The sequence below is a fragment of the Cygnus atratus genome, chromosome 1 (assembly GCF_013377495.2).
Source record: "Cygnus atratus isolate AKBS03 ecotype Queensland, Australia chromosome 1, CAtr_DNAZoo_HiC_assembly, whole genome shotgun sequence".
NCBI lineage: Eukaryota > Metazoa > Chordata > Aves > Anseriformes > Anatidae > Cygnus > Cygnus atratus.
In genome coordinates, this window is record NC_066362.1 from 44,508,446 (window position 1) to 44,529,529 (window position 21,084).

Consider the following 21,084-nt stretch of genomic DNA (forward strand, 5'->3'; position numbering starts at 1 on the left):
TCACTAGAAATGATTGAAGTTCTTTGGTTTCTGTTACAGAGGAGATCAGACTGTTGTTGTAGTGGTCTGTCTTGATAATAAATAAAAAAAGAGCCCATGACAGCCATTGAGTCTGGGTGTTTGTGATTCTGTACAGGAACAAACTGAGATCCCATAACTGGTAGATTTAAAACTGGCAACAATTTTCATAAAGGGGAATTTTATAATTTCCAGATTATAAAGACGCATTCTGCAGAGGTGGACGCCCTGCTGGTTCTACAACTGTGATGAATTAGCAAGCTGAGAAAAGAATTAACCCATCAATAAAATGACAAACTTGCTACATTTCAAAGCATCTGGTAAGATCTCGTAGAATTTCTTGACTGTTACATGTTTAGTCAAAAAGAAAGAAAGAAGTGGGGTGAATCCATGCTCACCTTGTAATATTTCACTGGATGTCTCAGAAGAGCTGATGAAGATAGTGAGCAGTGGGTAAGGTAAGATGTTATATACTTGGGTGGTACGGCCCCTGTTCTAGGACTGGATCTTATTTAATGTCCTTACAGATGTCTATAAAAAGTTGTCTTTTTCTTGTCTGCTTATAGTTTGCAGTTGACTAAATTTAATAAAAAAAACATTTTTTTTTTATGTGTGCTCAGCTAAACACATCCTAAAATAGCCCAAGTTTAAGTACTCTGTGAAAAGCAACCTCCCTTTAACTAGTCTTATACTGCAAATCTAAAAATTGTGGCATTTAGGATCTTTAAGTGAATCCTCAAAGTCTGTGTTGTTGCATCTTACTTTTTTCTATGTCTACTTCTATATGATTTTTGAATGTTTCAAATAATACAGATTAAATAGAAAAAAATCTAGCCAACTAAGACTTGTCTGGGGGGAAAAATAAGTTAAGTTCAAAATGATGGCAAGCTTGTTTGTTCATTTTTAAGATGAATTTACTTGTTCCAATTCAATCTTTATGTCTGTTCTGCCACAGACGTGCTGTCTAGCAATGTAAGCTGTTCATGTTTAAAAACAGAATTCACCTTTAAATGTGCTTTGACTGAAAAAAAATGCCTGGTGAGGTCATTTGCAGAGCAAGAGTTAATGCATCATGCAAACAGCTAAATAAAGGTTACAATCTGAGTGGAATTATTCAGAGCTCAGGAAGAAATCTGGCATTTGCAGTCTGTCACTGGCTTAGAGAAGTCTGGCTCTCTCAGTGTCACTGCCACCCAGAGACATCCTGCTCTCTGTGTGGCAGCAAGGGAGGGGACTGCAGTGCTGGACCGTCTTCCTGTAAAAACAGCAAAAACAGGAGCGGTGGGTGGACGGAGCACGGAAGTGTCATGTGCGAAGAATGTGTGGAATGAGGGGTGAGTATGAGCATGCCTTTGTCCAGGTTTCAAAGAGCAACTTTATGGGTGTAAATAGCGACTTTATGGGTGTAATTCTTTCTCCTCTGTCTTCTTCTTCAGGATGGCTGAAGAGCTGCTGTCAGGACAGCGTATGATCCCTGGCACCCTGGGGGAGGAGAGCTGCATGGAAGGCTATGAAGCCATGTGCCTCTTGAGATCTGCCAGTTAAGTATTGCAGTTATTGGGCCCTATCTGGTAAGGGCTTCTTGGCCTCCTTTCCCACCAACATCCCTGGGAGCTGAGGGTGTCACTGTTGGGCACTTACGCCCTAAGTGATAGGGGCATAAACGATTTGTGGCACTTACGCACATATGTGGTACAGACAGGATGAAAATGCATCACTTCTAAACCCTCAAGCTTTTGTAGATTTGGCAATCTCCACAGAGGTGTTGTGCTAAGATTGTGCTGTACATTCTGTTTCCTCATTTTGTTTCCATAAGCCAAGCACTTGGCTGATAGCACAGGAAACCAACTGCTATGGGCATTCACTTCAATGAGTGAACTTTAAACGAGTCACCAGGGACTGGCTGCTGCTGAGTTCAAAGGGAAAGAGACATCCAAAACCTCTAGTGAAGCCAAGCTATGGTGGGAAATGCCAGATACAAAGAGGAGAAAACTGCAAGGCACAGTAGGGTGAAAGACAGACAGAGTTATGTTTTCCTGTCCCTAGTTGATCAGATTTAGGCGAGGTAGGAATGCAGGTTTTAAAAGAAATAACATAAAATTTTGCTAAGGGAAGTTTGTTGAACATCAGGAAATGTGCTCTGGTGTTGATGTTCTATGAGGTGAGCACAATAATCTGGGAATGGAAACATGCTGAGAAAGTTAATATGGTACTTGACAAAATACTGGAAAATATATTAGAAAGAATAGTTTTGTGCAGGGCAGAAGGTGGAGCAAATGACCTGCTAAGCTTCTCCATTTATTCCGCTTTTTTTTCTTTCCCCATTGATTTCAAAAGTCTCTCGTGTTCAGATAACTGAAAGAGAAGGAGACACCCCCCACATCCTCAAGTGAGGGAAAGAGAGTTTGTTCATAGCAATGGAAAAAAAAAAGAGAGGAAAAAAAAAGGGAAGGAATAGAAGTCTAAACTTGGGTGTTACTTCCCCCCAGCGCACACGTGAGCATCAGACTCCCAAAAAGAAGACTAGAGTAATATTGCCATCTTCTGGAAGGATAAATATTTGCCATTATTCAGAATACTAAGTCTGATATATTTTTGAAAGCATAGCACAATTCTGATAAATTTGTTTTCTAAACCTGAATTCTTATCCATATAAATCTAAATCCAGTCTCTTTTCATCAATATATATGCCACGATCTTAGCTTTAGAAAGTGACATAGCATCCTGGATTTTAACGAGACATTCATCATGCTTAAAATTAAGAACATGTTAACATTAGGGACTATCAGTAGTGAGATTAATTTTATGTATTTTTGAGCTTGAAAACCAGTTTTTGTTTTGTTTTGAGCATTTAGAAGCCAAACTGAGCATTTAGAAGCCAAACTTAAGGTGTCCAGTTGCAGAGAGAATGAACAATGAAAAAATATTACCACTCCCTTTTTAAACAGCACCAGCTGTTACTATACCTCCTTCAGTAAATTAAGTACATCTGTGTTGAACAGAGCCTTCCTATTAATCAAAAAACCTGCAGACAGCCTATGAAGCATGAAAACATTCAGCATTACTTTCAGTTGGCCCATCTTAGAGATGATTATCTATATTAGAGGAGCTTATGCAGTGGCTAGGATTAAAATAACCACACAGCTCCCAGCTGTACTGCTGAGGGCAGGGAGGGTCAGGAGCCTGTGACAGCACTGCCCATGCGCAGGCTCCTGAACCTCTCAGCTCTCTCTGTTGCCTGTGCCATACAGGGGCTGCCCCGGGCTGTGCTGCACCCAGAGCTATTTGTACACCTACCTCTGGTGCTAGATGCAGGGGATGAGAGTAGCTGGACCGCTGGTTTCCTCCATCCCAGCAGAGCCGTGGGGCACCTCCTGCCTTGCTCCCTTCCTGCAGTGGTAGGAACCTCACCCCAGCACTGAGCAAAGCTGTGGGGCCCTGTGGGCATGGTGCGGTGTGCACCTTTGGGATGCTCCTCTCCCTTGCACTTTGATTCGGTGTGAAGCAGCTCCATGTCCTCTAGCGACTGCTCTTTCTCATGAGAGGTGATGCCATTCTTACTTGCTGTTCTGATGCCAAACAAGCTGTTGCAAAGCCCTCAAGTATTGTAGGACCTTTACACTTTTAGGATAAGAGCTCAGAGGTGACTTGAGTGAATGTGAATCTTCTGGTGTCCCTTACTAGCTTCCCAAATTCATCCGATGTGAAGCTTCTGGGAGCTGAGATTCCTGGTAAACTTTATGCCTTGCTAAAAGCTGCCACTATGAGGGACAGCATCCTTTGAGTACTGGGCTTGTTTGACTTGTCACTGTTTCACACACCTCTGTCCCTGTGATGCCACAGTGCCAGTCTGTCACTCAGCACTGGTTCTGCTAATGGGCTTCTTTTTTCATTAAAACTCCAGTGCCCAAGGGAAGGGCTGGACTGACATCTCTTTAGGGTCTGAAACCGCAGTCCTCAGAGCAGATGCGGTTGCAGGAACTTTCTTCACCCGATTTCTCCCCTTTCTATGATTGGCAGCTCTGGCCAGGAAGATATCCTAGGGCTGGGGGCTTGTGGTCTTTGTCATCTACTGAGGCTGTGCACAGGGCAAGGGGCTAACTGATGCCAAGCGTGTTGGTAATTTCTGAGCTAAGGTCATGCGTTCCCTGCAGCACCAGTCAGAGAGCTGCAGCTTGTTCCATTCAAGCTCCCAAAGATCCAGTGCACAGAGATGGCTGGGATTTTTTCATGTTTTACTGAAACTTTTTACTCAGTGAATGCAGGTCACCCTTTTGCATTTAATCCCAGCCCACAGCACCAAGCACTTTCCATATAATCTCCCAGAACAGCTGTGCTGTGATTGCATTGTGGATTATAAAATGACCATTTTCCACAAAACAGCTGCTGGCTGGAGGGATAGCATTTTATAAGCATGGGGAGAGGGGTGGGCAAGGGAGGAGGGGAGGAGACGAAAGAGAAAGAGGGTTTAGAGCAGTTTGGTTTCTTGGAAAATTTAGAGATGAGAAAAACAGAAGACAAAGCGTGAGTTCTATTTCTGTATTACTCCTCCAAATTAACAGGACTTCAAGGACTTCCTGGTAAGGTAAATTCAACCCTCTTTCCTTTTGGGGCTATCTAGATATTGTGGTCAGTTATTGTCAGTAAGTGTTTGGCTTTTATGGAATGAAACTTTTCTGAAAGTATTCTCATCAGGAAGTATTCCAGATCTGCTTCTTGTCTCCTACATCCTCGGCATCCTTGATCCAGTTCCTTCTTCTGACTAGTCCTCTCCTCTCCTCTCCTCTCCTCTCCCCTTATCACTTGTTCTGAAATGATATGGCCTTTGACCTACTAATACAAATCAAATGGAGAGAATATTTTTCCCACTATTGAAGATTTAAATTAGAAGATTTTTTTTGGGTGTGTGTCAATATTATGAGAGGAAAGATTATTTTCAGTGAAAGTATGAGCAAACTGAAACCTGGTGACAGAAAATATAATCAAGAATTGATGAAAAACTGAAACTGTGCAATGAAGGCTTCTATTTTCAGATGAAAAATCATTTTTCTGAGGCAATTTTATCTATAATTTCCTTTTAAGTCATAAGCCAAATTTTCTGCTGAACAACCTTTCTGAAATGAATTTACCACCAACCTTAGCCAGAAAGCTTCATATAATAGTGTGTTCCTGGCAAATATCCACTCTATGAAAGTTGATTGTACCCAGCATGCCTTCAGATCATGGAAGTCATTTGTTATTGTATCACTGAGACAGTACCATCTCCAGGGTGCAGCATCTCCGTTGCTGAAAGAAAGAAATGCTCTGAAGAAGAGACAAAAGAAGCCAGAGCATAAGACAATGTAGGAGTTTCTCAGGAGCCGGGTATTTTCTTGCCTTTGATGAGAATGTTCTGGATTAGGCACTGTTTTTTCATTGCGATGAGATGCTAATCGAGTCCTGTCTTCCAAGCAGAGTTTCAGCACCATCTTTATTGACCACATTTCTGAGCTTGCTGATTAGAACAAATGCTTCTAACTGCACTGCTTTTGGCTGTATCCTGTAAGACTGTCACAAACAATGCAATCATTTATTTATCATTTATTTATAGTGGTGTCCACAGTGTGCTGGGCCTTTCTCACACATTCAATGTTGGGTGAGTCAACAGAAGTTATGTGAAGAGGCCCAGCAGCAGGCAATGTCTGTACAAACTGAATCTATTCATGGCCAAATAGATTTTAAGAGTCATAAATAGGAAAGGGTGGGAGTAGCTGGATGAAGTTGTGCCAAACATAGGGAGTGCCATGTGGGAAGAGGTATGCGTTGATTACATGAAAGTTGATGTGTGGGTAGATGACATCTAATCAATCCATGGCGTGATAAGATGGGGTTCTCAGAAGTCAGTGCAGGGTTTTGCAGGAACCTTAAAATCTTAAGGTTCTCTCTGAGTGAGAAAGACCAAAGGACCCTGGTATACAACCTGCTTTCAGAATTCCTTATTTTGATGAGATGAAACTGGGAAGAGTGTTTGTGACAACATTCACTCTTAGAAAAAACAACTTTTCGCACTTGGTATGAAAGCAGAGACACTGTCATCCACCAGCCCTACCAAATTTCTGATGTGCAGAGCAGTGCTTGCTTCAGGGGGGAGGTGCTGCTCTGTGGCTTGAACTCAAGCTGCTGGGTGTGAATACCTGGGTGTCTCTCTTGGGCAGGTCAGTTTTGAAGTGTGACCTTCCCTGGGATCTGGGAACATTTCCCTGCCTTTCCCTACTATGAAATCAATATCCTACCTGCCTCCCTAGGTACAGTATGAACGGTGCTGGAAGAAGTGTTTTGGGACACTTGGCAACAAGAGTTCTCACTTAGTTGGACAAAGCATTCATCATGCCCCATCTAATGGAAACACACGACATTCTGGGGAAGCTGGTTAACAGCTTTTCCTTACCCTCTCCGAGATGGAGTGAACATGATCACCCCTTGCACGTTGCTTGTGCTCACACACACTGGTGCACTCAGCCATAGTAGATCCACTGGGTCACCCAATCTTCCCCAGTACACATATTCGGTGTATTTTGAAATGGTTGAAACTGAGCTATTGCTCTGTCGCCCTGGCTTTTAGGAAATCGTCCTTCCTTGCTGGGTGAGATGTTGGGACATCGTGGGGAGGGCAGAGTGCCTCTCCTACACATATCCCCACCCCACACGTACCCCCTGGGAAGAGCTAGGGTTCGTAACACTAGGTGGGACAAATGGCTGGCGTGACAGTCCCTCCGTTTGTGTGTTGCAGATGGAGCTGCTGAAGGTGTTGCCATGGCGCCGTGCTTTCCTGGCAGTCATCCTGAACCTGCTGGCTCTCAGCCTCTCCACCACCGCCTTGCTCGGCAGCTACTGGTGCACTGGGACCCAGAAAGTGCCCAAGCCTTTGTGTGGGAAGAGTAAAGCCACCAAGTGCATTGGTGTCCCCATGCCACCCGATGCAGGTGCTAGCAATGCTTCATCCCAGGATGTGGTGCACTACAGCTGGGAGACTGGGGATGACCGCTTTGCCTTCAGATACTTCCACACGGGGATGTGGCTTTCCTGTGAAGAGAGCATGGAAGGGCCAGGTAGTGTCTTGCCCAGCCAGACACAGCTTCTTCCCTTGATTTTATTCCACAGGAGTTTGGAAATGAAAGGCAGAGGCTGACAATGCTTGGGAGAAAAGCCATCTTCATTTTCCTAGATGGCACCAGCCCTGCGCACTGTCATTGTATTTCTGTCCTTCGTTGAGACGTTTACAGAGGGTGGCAAGGGACAATTCCTGTCTCTGGTGTGCCCTTCTGTCTGGAATATGGGATGCAAAGTGAAAGTGGTGGCAGTGGCTTTGTGGTGGCACCGTTCATCCTGATGTGAACTGGAGTGGGCCTCCTTTCCCCTTCCCCAGAGCTCCATTCCTACACAAAGCTCAGTTCATGCTCTAAAGGGCTCATTTGTGCACATCCCCTGGGAAATTCAAGCACGGTGATTTTATTCAGTGTTGTCAGTATGTAGCTGACAACAGTGAGGACTGCAGTTGTTGGCATTCTCCTTAAATCACCAAACTGAGGAGTTACATGAATTGAACAGGGACTGGGCTTTTCTTAAACAAATGCAAAACAATAAAGAGAAAAGGAAGTATTACGTTATAGACGCAGGGAAAACCTTGAGGATCTGACCATAGAGGAACCAAAATTAGGATGCAAATTGACCTGAGGATTAGAGCTGCAGTATTGTCATTTTTAATAATTTTTGTGATATTGTGATACATTTGACTTGTGATTTTTGACTATTTGTGGCTGTCACAGTAGGCCCTGGAGTGCCAGGGGCTGGTCATGCAGCCTGTCCTAGACCCCTTGGTGTCTCCGTTCACCCTTGATTTGCTTCTGCCAAGCCCTGCTGAAGTCCTTCTGCAGGAATCAGTGCCACACCAGTACAGGTGGATACTCTGCAGTGCATAGATGCTGTTTACAGCCTGGTTCACACATTGGGGATCAGAACTGACCCAGAAGGTGGCCAACAGAGAGATTTGTAACTAAAGATGCAATGATGAAAGTTGCTTTCATCAAGCCCATTCCCCTGAGCCTACTGCCCTCCCTTCAGTTCTCCCCAAACATAAGCATCTCATCTTCTTTAAACTGACCAACCATTCTAGTATAGCATTTCTTGCTTTCTTATCTGTTGCTGTCAGAGTTTGAAAATTACATAAGTAAATAGAGATGAATAAAAGCAGGCAGAAGAGGGACAGGAGCAGGAAAGTGCTTGAAACTCTCATGTCCTAGTGAGGCGATCGCTTTGTTATGAGCATTTCCAGATATGCTGTGGAAGGAGGTGTGTTTATTTGGGACTGGTTTGGGCTGGAGTGTGTTTCCATGGTGCTTATGGAAATGGGACTACATAATTTGACAGCTTTCTCTGAAAGAATTGTCTGGCCACCAGGCAGTCCTGGAATAACCCCAATGCCTAAAGGAATGCTGAGAGCAGGTTACATCTGGATTGCAGCAGAGCATGGGGTAGAGTGCAAAGCCAGCCTTGGTCCCCAGCTTCCTCTGAATTGACTACAAGCCACCCACTGTTGTGGGTCTTGGAAGCAAGTGCGGAGACAACAACAACAACTAAAAAAGGGGCTATGATCAGCAAAAGGAGTTTGAGTTGAGCTGGAGAAAGGATTTCATTATTCAGGCTAATCTCAGGATCAGCTTTAGATTACTGAATAACCTCATTAAAGTTCTAGGTGAAGTAGCAAACAGCAAGTTAATGAAGACTGCAGATGGCACTAAACTGGGTAGCATCCTGAGAGCCATGGATGATAGAAGTAATATAGGGGATTGGGAGAGATTAGAATTGGGGATAGAAATCAAGAAAATGAGATTCTTACAAAAAAAAAAAAAACCTGCAGGCTGGTATTTCTGGGAGAAAATACCATGCCATGTAGAGGACAGAACCCTCAAATGCAATATAGAGTAGTGCTAAGAAAGACTTACAGATAATAATGGTGGACCCTCAGCTGAGATAACAGTTTGCATCTGGCCACTATAAAAAGCCAAAGCAAACACAAGCACCATTTGTCTAAATAGCATTCCTAAAATGTGAGGACAGAAGACTTGACTTCTGTGTGATTCTCTGTCACAGGAGAACTTCACAGGAAAGAGATTTTTTCTTCTTCTTCTTGGGAAATCAGTGTTGTAAATTGCTTTGCTTGAGACTGAGGTGAGTGAGAGTGCATGTACTCAGCAGCAGTGCTGGGTCTGTGGTGTGTTATAAGCTACACCTTAATTGGCCTGAACAACAGTCATCAAAGTCTTGTAGCAATGTGGTGAATATGTAGCAACAGATTTATATATTTACCAGAGGCTTGTACCATTTACAGATTGCTGAAGTTTTTCTAGAACGGCCACCTCCTAGAGAGAGGTGGAGACACTGCCTAAGAGATTGCCTTCTCCTGCCATGCCCCAGTGAAGGTATGAAAAGATGGTCAGAAAGGGAGCAGAAGTGAGAAGGTCTGGTGGGTAAGCTCAGATGACTGGAGAGATGACTGGAGCTATGCAGTGAAGTGAGAGAGAGGGGGAGAGGTTTTCTTTTGCCTTACCCTACAGTGTTTTACAAACTAATACCCTTGTTTTTGTGTTTCAGAGGAGAAATGCCGTAGCTTTATTGAGCTTTCCCCACCAGCAGAGAGAGGTAAGAGCAAATCCCTGTATCGCGCCATAGCTGTCCAGTGCACCATCCCCCTGGGACAAGTGACCTGCAAAACTTCATCTCCGTGAGGACAGCAGGGTGGGTCCCCGAAGTCAGGTGTGAAATCCTGGCCTCATGGATGCTAAAAATCAAAGGATTTCCTCCCAGATGCTTCAAATTATCCTGGGGGAAACTTCAGTATACCTGGATGTATGTGCACACGTGATGGAAACTTCATTTAGGATTCTTAACAAAAGCTTTTCAAGTGGTGTGGGGTTGCTAACTGCTCCCGGAGCTGGAGACTGGAGGCATGTTATTTCAGAGGACATTCACACTTGAGGGGAAAGGCCTGGGGTGCAGGTACCAGTGGTTAAGCTGTGAGAGCAAGGTATCTGAGAGAGCTGGGGTATCGCAACAACCACCAGGGAGACGAGTGCTTTTGGGGAGCTCATCTTCTTTCTCTGCCTTGCTTCCCCTGTTATAAAAACCATGGCAAAGAATGACGACCTGCTTTTGTAAAGCCCCGTGCATTCACAGTCTTGGAGTCCAGTGTGAGTGATGCGCTGTGGAGTCACTGTGCACATTAACCTGGGTCAGTATCAGCAGAACGGCATGGCAGAATAATGTCTCACACTTATTCTTTTTGGAAACAGCATTTTACAGTAATCAAATGATGATGATGTTACAAGATCATTTTGAAGTCACATAGATCTCCATTTTGTCATAAATGAATGACTTGACTGCAATAAGAATTACTTTTGCATTTAGCAGAAGCTGCTCAGTTCACAGGGAGCAGTAATTCATTTTTCTGCTTTCTCACCATCTTGTGGTCCGTTACCTGGCCAGGTCTCTGGCTCTAGTGCTTCCAGTGTCTTCCTTATAGCCAGTTTGCCTAAGAGAATAGGTTTATGCAACCAGAGTACGTGTCTTTGTAAATCTTTCTGTCTGTCCCCCCTAACACTCCTCCTACTGCTCCTTGCCTAATTTCAACACAAATCTGAAAGGAAGTCCCTGTTCTGTAAGACATTGAGCTCTTCAAAATTAATTGGAAGATCACTTTGAGTGACACTCACAGTGTAACAGCTCCATCACCTGCCTTCACCCCTTCCTGCACACGGTAACACCTCAGGATGGCCTGGGCCTGCGGAGCAGCTCCTCTAAGCTGGGAACGCATCCCATCAGTTGCTGTTGAAGAGCTGGGAGACTCTATGGGACTAATGATGTTAAGGAGTCGAGTCAGTACCCCACTAATGAGGGTTTCTTCACATTCGTTTTCCCCAGTGGAATGGCTCCTCTAAGGCCATTAACAGTTGCTAACAGTAGTGCTCACAGTGCTGCTTCATTTGTCTTTTTCAGCGAATCCCATGCTCTTCCAGAGCCCAGCGTTACAGAGAGCCTTTCCTCATTCAGCTCCACGTCCTGGCACACAGTGAGCCATGCTAAGAACTGTGCTATCACCCATGTCCCACTGATAAACCCAGCACGAATATTACCTGCTCTCCATTTAAGCAGCAGGGTGGGTGATGAATGTTACTGTTCCAGCTGGGTACCCACCCCCAGGAATGCATTTTCAATTTAATTGAGGTTTCAGTGAGAAATACAGGCCTGCTAGGGGCTTTGTGAATTCCAGAGTCCCAGGTCCCAGCTATCACCACGGACATGCAATGCAGTTCTTTTCTTAACCAGTTGAGCTCCAGATTGAAATTAATTTTGTTCCATTGTTGTGATTATAAATCTGCTCTGTATGTCACTGCACTAATGGTTAAGAACCTTTCAACGGCCAGCTGAGATGTTTATGGCCAGCCTATGACTGCTAGGTCTTGTGCTAATATTCAGTGGTATTGCCTCCATCTTTCCTCCCATGGCTTCTTCGTTGCTGTTTGTGAATAATGCTGGCTTATATACAGATAGCTATTTTAGGTCTTCTCATCTTTTGCAGTCAAGCCATCTTCTGTGGCAGATTCTCTGTCCCCTTCAGCATCTTTCAAGCCCTTGCTCACAAGCTGGGGGGATTGCTATTGGGGGCTGGTTGATTTCCTTCTCTCTCTTCTTTCCAACAGACATCCTTTCAGGTTTGGGTTGTGAAGGGGGAGTACTCTCCCTCAAACAAGCCACCTGGCACTGATATGAGGGGTTTCTGATTCCTGGCAGGAATCCTGTGGCTGTCACTGGGGTCAGAGATGCTGTACATCAGCCTGCTGCTCATCAGCTTCATCCTCCTGATGGTGGAAATGCTGCATACCGGCAATCCTGTCTGTGGACTGAAGCTCAATGCCTTTGCTGCTGTCTCCTCAGTGCTGTCAGGTAAGTGTGTTACCCTAAGGCACGGCAGCAAGACAGGCACGTATGGGCAGAAAAAAAACCATAAAACACTGAGAGCCTCTCACATTCACTCACCTCAGCTGATGAGAATCAGAGTGAAAAGGGCAGTAAAAAGCATGTGGCTAAAGAGAACATGAGCAGGGAGAAACAGTGATGGGGAACTTCAAGGAGATGACGGTGTAGATGCAACCTTGCAGAGGTAGTGTTCCAGCTTCTGGCCATGCACAGCAGCAGGAGTGCCGCCCTCCCACACAAGGCTGAAGAATGCAGCTCAGGCTCCTGCCATAGCTTCCTTTCTTTCCTGTCTCCTTCTATCAGGTCTCCTTGGGATGGTGGCACACATGATGTACACTCAAGTCTTCCAAGCCACGGTTAATCTGGGACCAGAAGACTGGAGACCACACTCATGGGACTACGGCTGGGCTTTCTAGTATGTGAGCTCTAAAACCATCTTCACTTGGTCTTTAGCCATACCATACCTTGCCCAAACCCTCTTCCTCTTCTAGACTGTTTGTGCTTCCAAAGACAGGTGTACCATAGTTCTCACACTGCTAAATCTCCTGTCTTTGTCTCATCCCCTGCTTTAACAAATAGTTGCTGAGTTACTTTAATGAGTAGCTACCAAGGACTCGTAAAACAATGGAGTCACACCTCAACAATTACCTTCTACCCTGCTGACTAATCAGGCCTGTCCCTGTGCTGGTTTGCCCTGTTTAGTCTCAGCTCTTCCCTATGTATGGAGGCCACAGTCACACCTGTGATGTTGCTCTTAAACACGCCCTGCTTTTCTGCAGTTTAAATAAAATTGCACGTTGGTTTGACATCTTCACTGAGCAAGGTCCAAAAGGCCTATTCCTGTCTAAACACATGGTTAAAGATTTGAGCACTATAACCAGGAAGAGCAGATATAAAAAGCCAGTGGCTCAGGATTATTTTCTCTGAAGGCTAAAGAAGCCAGCCACAGCTGATATACCATAATTGACTTGAAAAACAGTTGGATAAGGCCTGCAATGTCCATGGAAGGTACTGATTCAGTTTGCAATGCTGTACTGATGATGACCACGTTGATTTTTAAGATGTAAATGCTCCATTGTCACATGCCAGCTGTGGACATCAAATGTCAGCATGGCCATCTGATCATGCTCAGGTACATATGCCTTGTGTCCAGGAAGACACTGAGCAGCCCTGCTTTACAGAGCTTGCTTCCAAGCTGTGCTGCCCTGCTCTGACCAGTTGTAGCCTTTCCTGTTGCCCTTTTTATTTTCCCCATAACCCTTCCTCCCAGTGACAAGGATGACCAGTATTTAACCCACGACTCTAAGGAGAAGGATTGGTGGTGGGATAGCACTGAAGCACTGTAATGTTATAAGCCTGACACCTCTGGTCTTTCTCATTCAGCAGCTAGATCATTTGCCCAGCAGCTTCTGCCTGGCAAATCGGGGTGCATCATGGTGCATGCAGTTCAGTTCATGGCATGTGTTATTCTTCTCTCTCTCCTGTAGCATGGCCTGGGCCTCCTTTACCTGCTGCATGGCCTCTGCTGTCACCACTCTCAACACCTACACCAAGACAGTGCTGGAGTTCAAACGGAACCACACCAAGGGCTACGAAGCAAGCTTCAAGGATCAGCCTCAGCACCAGCAGTACTTCATACAACAGCAAATAAGCAGCTACTACGAGCCCCGAGACAAGCCCCTCCATTCGGTGTCTGAGGGAGTTGACTTCTACTCTGAGCTGCAGCAGAAAGTGCTACAGCGAGAACCAGAGCTGGAGCTGGATGAGGTCTTGGGGCAGACGATCGGGGAAGATCGCTGTTAAGGATCAGTGCACTGGGGCAGAGCAGTGGGGCTTGGGAGGCAAAGAGCTCTGAACCAAACACTAACAACACTGTTAGCAAGTTCTTGGGGAGCTCTTCCTTCCTCTAATGTTCAGGGAGCGAGAAGCCAAGGTGGGCACTGGGACAGGGCAACAGCAGTGCCAACAGGAGCAGCGTGGGTCCTCTCTGACCACAACTTGAAGGGTGTCCTAAGCTGGGAAGGATGAAAATGGGGGTACATGTTGTCTGTGCCAGCTGTACCCAAGCATTGTCCGACAGAATTGAGGCAGGTGTCCTAATCCCGACAGTACTGCACTACAGAATAGATACATTCAGTGCAATCCAGCTGGCAAATTGTAGTGGTGGGCCTCTTTGGGTGGTGTCGCATTGCCATTCCAGCAACCCCCCTTGGTTCAGTGCTGAGGAGTTGGGCATGGGTGCCCATACTGATTTGCTGCAGTCCTCTCTGAACACTCTATTCTTCATTTCCAGGCCCAGTCACCTCTCCCCATCCCCAGGTTACAAGTGCTGCTGAAGAATGGGGGGTTGCTTTCAAATACCTCTCTCTTTCTCTTTCCTATCTGTAACGACTCCCATATACTCCCCCTCCTTGTTTTGCCCCCTCCAGCTCCCATTCTGAGATACTTTCCTGTCTGTCTCTTTCTATTGTGCTTCCCCACAACCTTTAAGACTCTTGTCTGGACTTTTTCCTTTTTTGCTTGTTTCTTTACACCAGGCCCCTTTTCCCCTACTGTAAAAATAATACCAACAGGCTCCATATCAAGCAAACACGTAATCCCTCAAAAGTGAAATGGTGGTTCACATGACACACTGATGCTGTACACAGTATTTATTTGCTCCACTGCAGTTCACAGTTCAAATACATTTTCCCAACAATATACAGACAGACTCTTTATTCACAGTGGGGACGTGTGTGTGCGGGTGGGGTGAATTCACATTATGGAGGAGCTAGTGTCACTGCACTCAAATATCAGTTCTCTCAGGAAGAACCTCAGGAGAATAACTACAGGTAACAGATGCCTCACCTTTCCCAGCAAGGTGGTGGCTAGACAGGAGGAAAGGTGCACTCCTGTTTAATCTTCTTATGTTACTGATCCTCACGCTTTTAGTCCCTATTATGCATCTGTATTAACTAACTGAATATTATAAATACTAACCTCTGTCTGGAGGAAAACGCCAGGCCTAGAGCTGTTGCTACAGTTGTGCTAATATATACAAAGCTATTTACACAAAAATACCATTAAACATATATAAACTGTTCTCAGGGTCTGACATTAGGAGAGAAGGGCCCAAGGACCAGCCCTGGGGTTTGCAGCTAATCCTGAAGAGCTATCCTGGAAGCTTTGCACAGAGATGCAGCGAGGGAGAAGAGAGGGTGACATCACAAGAAGAGGTGTCAAGAGCACAGGAGAGTAAACCCATGGTAGCAGTGCCCATGTGGAGGGAGGATCAAAGTCCTGCCATCACCGCACCACTCAGAGGAAAGTGTGGGGAGGCAGGAATGGTTACATGCCAGCAGGAGGACAGAAGAGCCATTTGCAGTTCTCACCTCAGGCTGGCTCTGCCTAATGTCAAAGGTCAGGCCTAGAAAGGCATATTTAGGAAACAGGCAACATGCTGTTGTCCCACATTGTTGGGAGCTACTGGGGCACCAAAGTGGCCAATTTATATATGGTCATTTCTGTTGCAGGAAGCTTCATGTAGATGCTCTTCAACTACAACGCAGGAGACTGATGGAACACTCACAGGCACAGTTCAAAGCACTAAATGTACAGAGAGCAAACGTGCCCTGGGGACAGTCTGCTCCTTCTAGAACTGCACACAGAGCTGGGCTGGCAGGAGAACGGTCAAGCTGAGCCCAGAATAGGGGTCAAGTGCACAAAAAAGCTTTCCATCTCTGCTTCTCTGTCTAAGCCTCTAAAACCTGAAGCAGTGGTGTGAGAATCAGCTTCTCTGCAACTGGATCTATTGTGATCTTTACAGTACCAGCAGGGATCTGCTGAGAGTCTATCCCAAAAGGGCTGCAATGCTTTTCAAGGGGGGACTCAGCCCACTGGACTGCAGTATGGCATTACAGTGACACTTCAGGTTCATAAAAAGCTTAAGGATGGATGAACAGGAGGTAGAAATGACATATGAACCTTTTGCTTCTACGTCACCCACATGAACTTGTTTTGAACTTGGGACTCGGAAAAGAAATACACAAGTGCAAAGGCTGGGAAATGCTATTGCAGCCATCTTTCTCTAGATCAGATAATTCAGTAAAAGAGCTAGTTTGTTTGCGAGGTTGGCAACAGAATGGAGAAGAGGACTGAGAGCACAGGAAAGGCTGTAGACAAGACTTGCCCTGCAGGAGCCAGACGGAGGCTTCTTTCTAAAAATATAAACATTAAAATAGATGCGTCCTTTACCCACACCACTTGCCTTGAGTCATCATAGCCCACCTTAGGCCTAGAGCTTGTTTGTCTGCCTGGGAATACTGTTTGGACATAAAAAGGAGTGTCCTAAATCTGTTGATAAATTAAACATACAAAAAATATACATGTATTGTATAAATTGATACATACACATATATATAACTGGAAAACAACAGTTTTCCATATATATATAACCTAGTTGTATATATATGTATGTATATAAGCTCTAAATTCACATTTCCATGTTACCTGGAAGGAAGCATGCAAGAACAGCATATGGAGGGGGAGACGCTGAACAAGGTTCCTCTGGTACAGGACAGGTTTGCCTGGGACAAACCTGCCTCCAGCAGCATTCCCCAGAGAGCTGAAGAAAGGCGAAGTGCTTTTAGCCCCCATTCCCTCTACACAGCATCTTTTCCTGAAGATCCACAGAGCAGCTTCCTCTATTCCCCATGCAGGCCATAGGTCCAGCCAAAATCTGAGGAACCACTACGCTAGAGCTGGAAAAGGAAAGGGAAACAAAAACAAAGCCAAAATCCATTATCATCCAGTCTGGTAGAGAGAACTGGTAATTCATGGGACAGCAACTGAACCTGGGCACCACTAAAGAGAGGACTGATGTGTGCCCATGTCAAAACAAGGAATCTCTGTTCTATTTCTCCATTCCCTCTGTGAGTCCCTCAGTCCCTTATGATTACCATCCCTGGTTCTTTTTAAGATCCCTCTCCTTGTCCAACTGTCAAAAGTAAAGCTTGGCCTCATACTCTGGCCAGCTTATGCCCAAAGGGGCAGGTGGTCATCTTGCAGTCAATTTGCAACCCGCCCCATAAAGAGCACCTAAATGTGTCTGTACAAAAGAGATCAGACGTCCTCAACAACCTGGATTTCATCAGAGATTCGTGCACAATCTCACCTTGTGAGGAAAGTCAACAAATTTTAGCCGGGCAAGAAATCGCCTCACTTCTCCACGGCTGATTTTGGGAGTGGTGGAATCCTTTAGCCACACCATTCGACCTTGAGTCATCATGGCCCACTTCAGGCCCAGCTTGCTGACTGAGAGAAATCCTGGCTGTTTTTCAGAGGTTGCAGTTGTTGTCACAGTGATGTGAAATGCATCCTTCTGGAGATCATTAATTCCAACTGGCCCATCAGAAAAGGGAGAGAAAATATTGGCATGGAGTAAAATTATGCTTCTCCCAAAAGAAATCTTCCTCTTTACTCAGACAAAACATCCACTGGACTGAGAGTATATTCTGATTTTCCAATTGCATGTGCATGTGTTCATTAGGGCAAACAATTTTAAGTTAAAAAATTTATATGGAAATAAACTGAAATGGAGATCAGAAATGGAAGTTTTTGGTTCCAGGTGCTGGTTTTGAGTTTGACATATGGGATGTACACATTTAATTAATGTAGTTCACTTGAATAGAGCATCCCTTCCCAGTCCTATTAGCAGATATTGTTACCTATACAGAATGGGAAATTGGTAAAGCATGGGCAAGTCAGTTCACTCCAGCCACCACAGAACGATCTGTACAGATCTCAGAAATCCCAGTTTCTAATAAGCCCCTCTAAAATGATTTCTATTTATTTTTGACCAAGCTGTGGTTTTTGATATAACTGTGGTTAAACATACTGCTATGTAGCATCTTCTTCCTGCTTCCTGGTCAACTGGACTCAGTCCTACATGAACTGATTTTTTATCCCACATCCTGCCATGCCCAACAAGTTGGCTGTTGATTGAGCTATTTTAGAAAAGCAAGGAAATCCAACAGGGACTGCATGACCTTGCATAGACATTAAATCTAGATCCACTGTTCCCTAAAATTTATATATTAAATATTTTGGATTCTCACTTTCAAAAAGAAAGTGGAAACAGCAACACAGCTGCTATTCCAGAGAGCAGGAGAAGACAGCTAACAAAGGCAGAAGTGTATCTGAGGTAACAAAGAAGTTCCATAGTGATTCTTCATGCACTGCCTTAAATAATAAACAGCTCCATGGAAAGCAAGGGAACTTCTCTGGTACAAAACATACATGAAATCAAACTCTGACTTTCCCATGTTTAAACGTGTAAATGAAACTTGGTGGGTCTTTTATGTGCAAAGTGGAGGTTGTACAGAGCCTTCCTTCAGGAGGAACAGCAAACTGATTTCCCATTGCTAGCTTATGTGTGGTGGATCACAGATGCTACATTTACTATAGGCAAAACGATACCACATTGTTTCTCACAGCTGCCTCTCCCATCCTCTTATTTCTTTTAGCATATGCAGTCTCTCCTCCATTTGTACTCACTTGCTGAAGCAATGACTTTGTCTGTTACATTGGTGAGGTCCAAAAGGACTGTAGGAAAAACAGGATGGAGGAGATAAAGATGGTGCAGCCCTGGGCGTTCAGATCTGGGACCAGGTTGCTGTTGGAATGAAATGGACAGAAATGTTACAGATGGCTATCAAAAAGAAATCTAGTGTTACCAAAGAAATAAAGAAGTTTTCTGACACTGCACTAACTTCATTTGGTTCAGAGAATCAAAAAATTAATGGTTTTGCAGAGCTGAAAGCCTGGAAAGTTTTCTTTCTGAAACAGAACTTGCTCCCCCAGACTACGTTTGGTAAAGTTGAGATTTGGCTCTGTGAAAGCCATCCTTATGGACCAAGCTACAGTCTGAGAGTTGGGGTTTCCATGCTGAGTTGTGTGCCTGCATGTTGAGAAGAAGCTCTCAGGGGCAGGGAACAAATTTGCAGTAAGAAAATCCCAAGGTTGCAGAAAAAAGGTGAAATTTACATAGAAAATTTTGGTTTTGAGAAAATGAGCTTTAAGTCAATGAAACTTTTTGGTGTATAATTTGGCTTATAACACATATAAGCTCCTGTGTGCAGGCTCAGAGAGGTCTGACTGTCAAAACAAGAGGAAAAGATGTCCCTAGCAGTCTCATATAGCAGGTTTAAAGTCAAATTACATTAGGAATAAAAGCCAGAAATTGCATGTGCCTCACAGACAAGCCTCAAAGTGAAGAAAGAATGGCTGCTCACCAGGCTTTGTAGCACGGGCTGTGCTTCATCAGCCCAGAAGAGAAAAACAGATTTCTTGTCCAAAGTCATGACTGATAGTGCATCAAGTTGCTGCTTCTGCCATGGGAGTTCCTGGTTCCAAACAGGGATGCCAGATTTGCCATCTATCACCACCACCTCAAGACAGGGAAAGAGATATAGCATCAGTGGGTGCTCAGATGTTGTCACAGAGGGAGCCTCCTTCCACTGGCACGGCCTGTGCTGTGCCCTCTCATGACTGTGGCCACGCAATGACCAGTGTCAGCCACAGATATGGGAACAGCTAGGAGCAGGTAATGACTGCCCTTTTCAACCCAGCCTCCCTCACTATGTTGCTACTGCCCTCTTTGCCTCCTCTTGTTTTACCTTTTTGTTCCCATCTCCAGTCAGTGCTTGCAGCATGAAGTCCAGAGTTTGATCAGCACTGAAGTAACCCGGCACAGGCTGGCTGTAAATTTGGACAAAGAAACACTCAGCCCTATGTCAGAAAAGCAGGAATTGCTTTCATAGTCCATTCTGCCTCTTACAGAGGCAGGATTTGCAATACTAAGTAAAATCTTTCATCCACTGAGAACTGTTCTTACAGGCAGGAATCATTTGTTGGTGGATCAGAAAAGTGAAAAATGATCAAGCAGCCCATTGTGCTTGTTAGCCATTCTTCAGAGTTGTCTGTGTGTGGGGCAACCCTTGCAGGGCTGTCTACGACCCAAGACTCTATGACCCTTTCCCTACCATGAGAACTTGTAGTTTTGTTACGGTCATTAAAAAATTCCTAACCCTTTCAAAATTCATCAGCAGATTTGATCTCCTGCTCAAAGTGAATTTCCCAGCCTGCCTTAGCTGTGTAAAGTTGCTCTTAACATCCCCACCATTAATGTCAGCTCATGATTCCTTGCTTTCTTACTGCTGGTGGTTTTACAAGCCTTTTTATAACCTTCAGGAGTTTAAACGAAGCCCCCTCTCATCCTTTCCCTTCTGGGCAACATACCACTACTACTTGAATGTCTCTCATTATAACTCTTCTCTAACTGTCTTACTTGCCTTTGGCTTTCTGAGTCTCAGCTCTGCCATTCTTAAATTCAGCACAGCTAGACATAAGGTTCTAAGAAGCATAAATGATTCCTTTAAATCATATAATCATAGATTTTAGGGTGATATGATCACACCATGCCCTCCCTCCTCTTATTTATGACAGATTACTCTATTTCATCCAATTAACCAAGTATCAGTAGGCTGCGTCTGACTAGATCTACCTAGCCCTGAGGCTTGCTACAGAAATACAAAGAAGAGATAAATTCATCACTTCTTTTGACAGTCAGTTCTAATGATTAATCCCATCCGTAGAAACATGCCTGCATTTTCATTTTCTTGAACATGAGTGGCTTCTGCTCCAAGGCACTTGTTCTTGCTATGGCAAGATTAAAACGTCTGTTAGTTCCTGTGACTTATATGCACATATGAACTCACCTCTCAGGCTTCTCTTTGATCATCTAAGCCCACTAACTGAAATCTTCCATGCTAAAGCACTTTTCCAGCCCTTTTCTCCAAATTTTTCAGCTTCCACTTTAAAACATGCACACTAGAATGGCTCCTGAACAGCAATGCCATAGTACAGCAGTGGCTTCACTATTTATACTTAATGCTTCAAACGATGTAATTCACTTTACAGACACCTTTGGCAACCACAACCAATGCTTTCAAGGCAGTATTGTGGGATACTCCTATAGCTTGAAAACTCTCCTGTATCAAAAAGAAGTAGTAGGTA

The 21,084-nt window shown here is 44.5% G+C and overlaps 2 protein-coding genes across 11 annotated transcripts in view; one reads left to right on the plus strand and one right to left on the minus strand.

Annotated features, from left to right (window-relative positions):
* On the plus strand, nucleotides 1-14,728 carry GSG1 (germ cell associated 1). Of its 8 annotated transcripts, none has more exons than XM_050708152.1 (8): nucleotides 1-338; nucleotides 1,241-1,352; nucleotides 1,455-1,556; nucleotides 6,785-6,980; nucleotides 9,649-9,696; nucleotides 11,845-11,997; nucleotides 12,334-12,445; nucleotides 13,518-14,728. In XM_050708152.1, exons 4-8 carry the CDS (start codon nucleotides 6,788-6,790, stop codon nucleotides 13,831-13,833), a joined length of 822 nt encoding a protein of 273 aa, XP_050564109.1. In that variant the 5' UTR covers nucleotides 1-338; nucleotides 1,241-1,352; nucleotides 1,455-1,556; nucleotides 6,785-6,787; the 3' UTR covers nucleotides 13,834-14,728. The 8 variants fall into 8 exon arrangements, with proteins under 8 accessions (XP_050564109.1, XP_050564102.1, XP_050564103.1 ...); XM_050708145.1 differs by having other exon boundaries at nucleotides 2-338; nucleotides 6,785-7,106; XM_050708148.1 differs by lacking the exon at nucleotides 1-338 and adding an exon at nucleotides 339-476 and having other exon boundaries at nucleotides 6,785-7,106.
* Nucleotides 14,667-21,084, minus strand: part of FAM234B (family with sequence similarity 234 member B) — a 21,676-nt gene continuing 15,258 nt past the window's right edge. For 2 of the 3 annotated variants that reach the window (XM_035544353.2, XM_050708143.1), the window contains 5 exons: nucleotides 19,686-19,767; nucleotides 19,302-19,457; nucleotides 18,565-18,682; nucleotides 17,183-17,409; nucleotides 14,667-16,769 (listed from right to left, as the gene is read on the minus strand). In XM_035544353.2, the coding sequence (XP_035400246.1) occupies nucleotides 16,764-16,769; nucleotides 17,183-17,409; nucleotides 18,565-18,682; nucleotides 19,302-19,457; nucleotides 19,686-19,767 (589 nt within the window). In that variant the 3' untranslated portion in view covers nucleotides 14,667-16,763. Of the gene's footprint in view, nucleotides 17,410-18,564; nucleotides 18,683-19,301; nucleotides 19,458-19,685; nucleotides 19,768-21,084 lie in introns of all 3 variants that reach the window. The other variant, XM_050708144.1, reaches the window with a different exon arrangement.